Source organism: Nothobranchius furzeri, chromosome 15 (genome assembly GCF_043380555.1).
Source record: "Nothobranchius furzeri strain GRZ-AD chromosome 15, NfurGRZ-RIMD1, whole genome shotgun sequence".
Classification (NCBI taxonomy): domain Eukaryota; kingdom Metazoa; phylum Chordata; class Actinopteri; order Cyprinodontiformes; family Nothobranchiidae; genus Nothobranchius; species Nothobranchius furzeri.
This window is the reverse complement of record NC_091755.1, coordinates 53,232,105-53,239,984: the sequence shown is the minus strand read 5'-3', so window position 1 is coordinate 53,239,984 and position 7,880 is coordinate 53,232,105. Positions and strand designations below refer to the sequence as shown.

Genomic DNA, 7,880 nt, shown 5'->3' with positions numbered 1-7,880 from the left:
TGCACATCATCCTGTTTGCCTAGCCGGCATTGTCAATGTTTGAAAATAAAAATTTACTTTGCCCATCTTAATAAAAAGAATTTCATTAAATAACAGCATAAACCTGCCTGAGAATCATGTCTGTTGTTATTTCTGTTGTTATTTGCCAAACCTTGTAAACGTTAATGCAGTTGTGTTAAGTCGTAACTTTATTTTTCCCCATCAGTTTTTTGTAATCCTCTAGTCAATGATGAACGTTTCAGGGTGTAAAAGGTTGTTAAAGAGACATTTGTGAGCCAGTCTGAAATCTACAAATACAACAAATCAAGAATGTGAAGTAGCTCTATGATCCAGCGCTTTTCTGTCCATTAAATAGCCTTTCAGCCCTAAAAACACACACATCTGGTTACGTTTGAGAAAGCAAACAAACATTATAAGCTTGCTGCCTCAGTTCATAAACCTCAAGTTGCACCATTTTTGGAATCTTTTTACCAAAAATTAAAAATTAAACCCCTTGGGAACGGATTCATCAGGTTATAGTCAGATATTTGATGAGGGATTGTAATTTACAATAGTTTTACTGATGCACATCTCTCTTGAAACGTTTAATCCTAAATTCTGTTTCTTTGTCTTATTCACAACTCAGGCTGTAACCACCCCTTAAGGAACTGTTTTATTTGATTTCGTGTATTTGGGTTTCAAAACCATTCGGGCTTGTTAACTTAAATTCTTAAAATTCCTGCTACAGTCTTATGCCTTAAAGAAACGACTTATCGACACACATGACTATAAAAAGCTCAAAGATTAAGTTGGAAACTGGTAATTACCGCCATCGCTCTGTAATGAGTTAGACTGGCAAAGTGCAGCACTGCTAGGTACCAACTGTCCAGAAGGAGAGAACTTTTTTTCTTTTTTTACACATTTTGTTTGAAGGGTTTTCTTTATTGGCTCCATTTGAAATATTTTAAATAATTCTGTGAAGAAGAAAGATTTAAAGCCCAGAGACAATAAAATACCCACACAAGGCCTCAGAAGACTCCACAGGTTGTGTTCCCTCCCTAGGTCTTGCAGTATGTGTCCATGTTTGTATAAATTTAGCTCGGTTCAGGCTACGGTGAGCTGAAACCACCGGCGTTGCTGCAATGAGGAGTTTGAATCTTAAGCTATTTTTACTCCCTGGTTCAGAGAAATCTGATGCTGGTCTTTCCCACAGAGAGGGGAGGGTGGGAGAGGTGGAACAGAAGGGGAAAGGAAAGAGGTAGAGCTCAAAGAGGAAGCATGTCTGTCTTCCTCGGCCTCAGCTGGATGCTGTGTTGCAGACCTGAATGCACATCATCCTGTTTGCCTAGCCGGTATTGTCTCCATGGCGGCAAGGGGGGCGTATAGGAAAGTCAACATCAGGCAGAAATCAGCAAAAAGAAGTTTGAAATGATGTGCAGTCACAGAAAAAACATTTCATTTGTTCATGTGAACCCACACCAGCATTAGAGCCCTGATCTCATTTGTGTGTGGCCCAAAGCAAAGGTCACAGGGGGCAGGATTTCCAGATGTTTCCTATAATCCCACACCACCTTCCTGGTCACTCAACTCTTCTCCGTCTCTCAACTCTCAGAATGAAGAAGGAAGGTCAAAATCCGACTGATTTTATTGGCCATGCGGTTTCCACTGTTGTTTTTGTCGGGTCATTGTGGTCAGACAAGAAAAAGAAATCCAGCTGATTTTAATGTGGCCAACAACCCTATTTTCCTTAGTTTTGAAGGGAAAAACCCCTCAGACCTACAGGGTATGATGCTAGTGGCCACATTCTTGTCAGATAGACTACATCATGACCACTTCCTGTCAGGGAAAATCCAGTTGGCAGGATTAGGTCAACAAAGCAGCCTCCAAAAGGAAATACCCAAAAATCTACACTAATTCAATTCAATTCAAGTTTATTTATAAAGAGCCAAATCACGACAAGTGTCGTCTCAAGGTACTTTGCATAGTAAACATTCCAATACAGGTCAGTTCATTAAGCCAACCAGTAAAAAGTTTCCTATAAAAGGAACCCAGCAGGTTGCATGACTAGTGTCAGTGACTTTATAGAAATCCTCATACTAAGCAAGCATTTAGCGACAGTGGAGAGGAAAACTCCCTTTTAACAGGAAGAAACCTCCAGAGCACCCTAGCTCAATATAAGCAGCCATCCACCACGACTCACTGGGGATGGAGAAGACAGAGCAGACACACACACACACACACACACACCAACACCAGCCCACCCACACACAACATATATACCAAGTATATATTAACAACTGATATTTTCTCATTCATGTTTCAGTTTGTGTATCTGTTTCAGAGGGTGAGGGGGTGATGATGTGGAATTATTTAGTCATGCAACAGTAATGGGAATCATCTCAGAAGCGTAAATGTGTGTGTGTGTGTGTGTGTGTGTGTGTGTGTGTGTGTGTGTGTGTGTGTGTGTGTGTGTGTGTGTGTGTGTGTGTGTGTAATAACATTTTGCAAATTGCACTATATAGAAATAAAGCAAAATATTCAAGAATCCAGCTTGCATCATTTTCAGTCTATACAAAATTTGCTGATTTCATAAGCGTAAATGAGAGCGTACATGTGCATATATATCGGCAAATATTGGTTCTCCGCCATGACAGTGATAGTAATATCGGTATCGGCCCAAAAATGTTGTTTGTTTAAGTAAGAGAACAAACAGCTGAAGGGTATTATGTATAATATGAACGTGGCATGTAAACGTTGTGTCATTAAAAGAGTAAAAACTGATGTGGATTTTCTTACATTCTGATGCCAATACCGGCCGATATCATCGGACATCTCTTGGTAATTGATTTGGGAATTTGCAACTAAAACTTTGAACAGGAGTAATACTCCAATCCGAGTTTTCACACTCCCATCCCCTTCTCACGTCTCGTCCCTTCGCCTAACATGTTTCCCGCTCTCACACAGTAGATGAGCTCGTAGGAGCTGTAATTACCAGGGGATGAGAGACAAGCAGAACAGCTGAGATGCCCAAGCCGGATATCCATCTCTTTTGTGTGTCGGTGATATCGTTCTGATTGAGGAGGAGCGCTGCTCGGGGGGGCTTGAAGTCCACAGGGTGATGGAAGAACATAAAAGGAGCGGGAATATTAACCGATGATGAGATAACAGAAACGGGTGAGTCAGTGTCAATTTGTAGGCTGGGTTACCTGAATACTCCCAGAATTATCAAAGAGCCAGGCAGAGTAAATACAAAGGCTAGGGACTTTCCTGCATCGCTAAAGGCAGGCATGTCCTTCAGACATGACGAGTCGAACATCAACATGAAACCAATTCCAGATTGCTCTAAAGTGGCTGCTGTTGAGGCAGACAGCAGAAAAGTTTGGCGGATCATAGTTCCACATGATCCGATTTTACAGATTTCACTACGATTCGGCATGAAGGACACAACGTCACTGAAGCTTTTAGCCTCGTCTTTCCGCCTGTCCACTCTATCGTCCATGCCAGATGTGGTCAGCTGTGCTTGAAATAAACACAACAGGAAGAGTGTCTCAATCTTTTAGTCATAGACTCAATCTAACGTTTTTAGTGAAGTTTCTTCTACCCCTGTTTTCTGGTGTGTTTGTGAAAGACAATGTATACCATCACTTCTACGAGGGTCAGTGAGGCATTCTAGGACAAACGTGTGTTCGATAATCAAGACAGGGAAAAATCCAAAAGGAAAACTCGAGGGAACTTGTAAAAACGTTTCAACAGCAGGCTTGTTTTCATCCCCTACTGCTTCCTTCCGTCTCAATACTCTGTGGGACAACTCATCCTCACCCCATTTACCCCCCCATCTCAAACCATACTTTATCTTTACTGAAACCATATGCTACAAGCTCCCACAGCTAGACTTCCCTTATCAACACCACAGTGAAGTGCTTGGTGACAAACCCTTGGCTCCCACTGAGCGAGAGGCAGAAGGCTTGGCCGGACCCTCAACAGGGAACATGAGGGGCAATCTGCAAAGGATTGGCAGGGATGTGGCGACAGTGGCCGACTTCTGTTTCATGTCGTCCACGTACTACTCAATCAATGCAAACCAACAACTTCCATCATGAAAGGATTTTGCATAAGACGTTATTTCGTTTAATGCCACAAAACAAAATTGCACGCCACAAACCAACGGCAGAACCGCTAAATGTTAAAATCAAGCTGATCAAATTCCACAGGCTTATCCTAATTGCAAATAACGAGCTTTGCGTTGGCGCTATGTGAGATAAATGCCACTGTATGCAAAGATGTGGTTGATAACAACCCTTAATCCAGACCGTATTTCCTCAATCTACGAGGCATACATCAAAAGTGTGTGGTGATATAAGAGGGAGCAACTGACAGCTTTCAGATTTCTCTGATAAATCTGTGAGATATTGGCTGAGAAACGGGTTCAGAGGGACGGAGGTCACAGTAAGTCCCTCTGCTGCCTGGTCAGCCTTGCAACAGATGATGAGCCTTCACTGGCATTTGTGCAACTGGGAGAAGGAATCATTGGCCAAGGGGTTGCCTACAAATATAAAACGTGCATGGACTGGATCGGAAAGCGCTTACATGACATGCTTTTGGGACCGACTTCCATCTGTGTGACCCAATCCCACAGTTAGACATCAGTGCAGACGACAATCTGTTTAAGGAAGTTTCTTAGCATGTGACAAGACAGCCCAGGGACAAGAAAACAGAACCAACATTGCATTTGACACAAATATCTGCCAGATGTCACAAACAGGGGGGAAAAATGTAAGGAATCATGGGAATGTTAACGGGAAGCAGCTTTTAATTGTGGATAAGAGTGATAACACTCAGGGCTTGTCTTTGAGTCTGCAGGGTGCCAAAGTAAAGTAACCAAAAACCCTATTTGCTCTAAGGCTTTACACCTGATCCTGACCTTTGACTCCTCAGCAGCAATTAGTGCTGCAATTAAAAAGAAAGAAGGTCTTTCACCATCATGTAGAATGCAACCAGATAGGGATGACCACCCACATATTTAGCCACAGCTGGAGGCCGAATCCACCTGCTCAACAATATCAGAGTCGACAAAAGGGACGAAGGGGGGTGGAGGATGACATGCGGAAGTGACAAAGTGAGTAGTCGCTTGCAGGTGGGGACGCTACCCATGCTGGCAGTGTGTAAAGTCACCAGGAGGTTCATTCACCACTCATCATCATCATCATGAGCTGTGTGTAAATAGAAAGGGCTACAACTGACGTCAGCCTTTCCACACAATGAACGGACAATTAAGACATCAGGATGAGATGCTGGACACAATCTGACAGTCTGCGTGAAACATGTGTCCAACATCCACACCCTGCTTATCCTAAAGGTGTCAAAGAAAACAGGAGGCCAGCTGAGGGTTTCTGCTCGTTGTGATGAAGGTGAGGGGAGAAAAGTGAGTGTGTGGGGGTGATGAGCGTCAAAACTCACCGACTGGAGGAAAAGCAGCGTCCGGACATAATCCCGCTCGGTGTTCAGGATCTCGTTTAAAACGCAGAGCCGGAGCCGCTGCTGTCGGTCCGAGTCTTTCGGGGCTTGGATCCCGTTCTCGTGATGCCCTTCGTTTTCCTCCATGATGTTACCTGGACCCCCTGGAAAACACGCGTCTTTCCTCACGTATCCACGCGCGGATGGACTCAGTTATTTGAGTCCATCTTTCAGAAGAAACTTCTCCAGAAACCCCATCCAAAGCAGACAGGTGATGCTCGAAATAAAGTTCCCCTAAATTAAAATAAAACTGTCCAGACAAGCAAGAGAGCTCGGCTCTGTGGTCGCAAGCAGCTCCAGCTGAGAGCGAACCCAAGTCTGGAGGAGACAGCAGAGAGGAGGAGAAAGAGGAGGGACACACGCGCCAGCTACCCGCTCCTGCGCCGCTAACCAGCCACTAAACATGCCGTCATTCTTCAATAACTTATGTTTCAACATATTTTATATATTTATAAACTATACTTTCAAAGTTTTAAAGTGTTCGTGAAATTTTGTCCCGTTGTTTGTTCATTTAAAGCCGAATTTTCAGTATTTTGTATCAAAGGCTAATTTGAGAGAACAGCGCCCTCTGGTGGATGATGGTTTAGTTGCATTTTTTGTGTTATTTGTACCTCGGACCAAGGAAACATCCATTAGTGGTATTTATTGACACATTAAACCATTCTTGTCATCTCAGATGCTCATTTCTCCAGATAATTTAAAAAGTGATTGGCAACTGCAGCCTTCCATCTCTCTAGGACCTGTACGTCTCCAGAACTCGTGGGCGTGCAGGTCGGATAGCAGCTGACCCTTCTCACCCGGGTCACAGACTTTTTGAGCCGCTTCCCTCGGGCAGGAGGTTACGGTCCATCCGGACCAGAACCTCTCGCCATAAGAACAGCTTCTTTCCATCTGCCGTTAGACTTGTGAACAGCTTATAAACACACAACCATGCTCGTCTTCGGTACTTGACATAACGTAACGTTATCGGCCATATTACCTTTACCTGCCATTTTTTATAGCAAAGTTTTATGCTAGTTATTATATTTTATTCTACTTTATTCTACTCTATTCTATTATATCTATTCTATATTTAGACCACTCAGTAGGGTCACAGGGTGTCATTAGGTGAGAGGCGGGGGGCACCATGGACAGGTCTTCAGTCCATCACAGAGCTCTCTCTCTCACACACACACACACACACACACACACACACACACACACACACACACACACACACACACACACACAGAGATTCAAATCAACCTAGCATGCATGTTTTAGCCTGTGGAGGAAGCCGGTGATGCCTCCACACAGAAAGGCAACAGTGCAACCATGTGGCTTAACACAAATGATTATGTAATTATTGTAACAGACTATGGTTGCACGTTTGAGTCCTAAGTTAAGTCTTTACAACATTTAAAGAACAATTCAGATGTTAGAAAACAGAACATTTAAAATGTCAATAATAGTTTTAATTGATGCATGTTACATTCAATACCCAACGTGTTCCTTCCACACATAATTACAAACATACACACACGTCCCGCCGTCTCAGATGCAGAGTGCAACGGACAACTTGTAAATGCCTTAAGCCATCGTATATTTACACATATTCCACTTCTGTACACGGCAAGTCCTTAAATACGATCCAAACATCAGAGGAGTAACAAGATACGACGTGTGGCTGATTGTGTGTAGTTTCTCTGAAGCGTATTTAATGACCTCTCCTTCAAAAAAAAAAAAGGCGTGTGCACACAGCACTGTCATAAAAAGTGAGTCACAATTAGACATGATCCGTTAAAAACTCTGCAAAGCCTCTTCTTCAATCGTTATTTCACAAGATAAAACTCTTCCTTCAGGCGGGATTTGCTTCCAAAATGCACAAAAGTACAAAACGACAGGTAACCGACCCAAAAAAATAAAAATAAAAGAATTAAAATGTGCTCAGTGCAATAAGACTTTCCAATACATCAAGGAAAGGATGAGGTGTTTGCCCCGACCCGCCTGTGACAAATAAATTCACATTATTACAGGCAGACAGTCGGAGGGCTTGGATCAGAACCAGTGAAGTGGAGAAAATAAAATAAAAATAGCTTTTATGAAGGCAAAACTGCACATTTCTGTCATCTAAACGTAGCTGAAAGCCTGTGCAAAAGTCCTGAGCCACCTGTTATTTCTTATTATTGTGCTTCAAATAAGCCAGAAATTGTGATTAAAGAATCTCAACAAGCTTCCTGAAGGTTCTCTAAATATTTGCTTTTTTTTTTTACTTTTTTTTACTCATGCTTAGTCATTTAAAGCAAAATATTACAAAATAGAGGTGGCACACGACGTGTACAGTACTATATAACGTTGTTAGCTACATGCAGCGTTTTGGCCATCATGTAGATCTTGGTTAGAGGAGT

At 42.6% G+C, this 7,880-nt stretch overlaps 1 protein-coding gene across 3 annotated transcripts in view; it reads right to left on the bottom strand.

The window, feature by feature from the left end:
• prex1 (phosphatidylinositol-3,4,5-trisphosphate-dependent Rac exchange factor 1) overlaps window positions 1-5,800 on the bottom strand; it is a 114,474-nt gene extending 108,674 nt beyond the window's left edge. For all 3 annotated transcript variants that reach the window (XR_008564303.2, XM_054746134.2, XM_054746135.2), the window contains exon 1: window positions 5,437-5,800. Coding sequence is in view for 2 of the 3 variants with exons in the window: in XM_054746134.2 (XP_054602109.2) it covers window positions 5,437-5,580 (144 nt within the window). In the remaining variant the exon portion in view is untranslated. The remainder of the gene's footprint in view (window positions 1-5,436) is intronic.
• Between the last annotated feature and the right edge of the window lie 2,080 nt (window positions 5,801-7,880).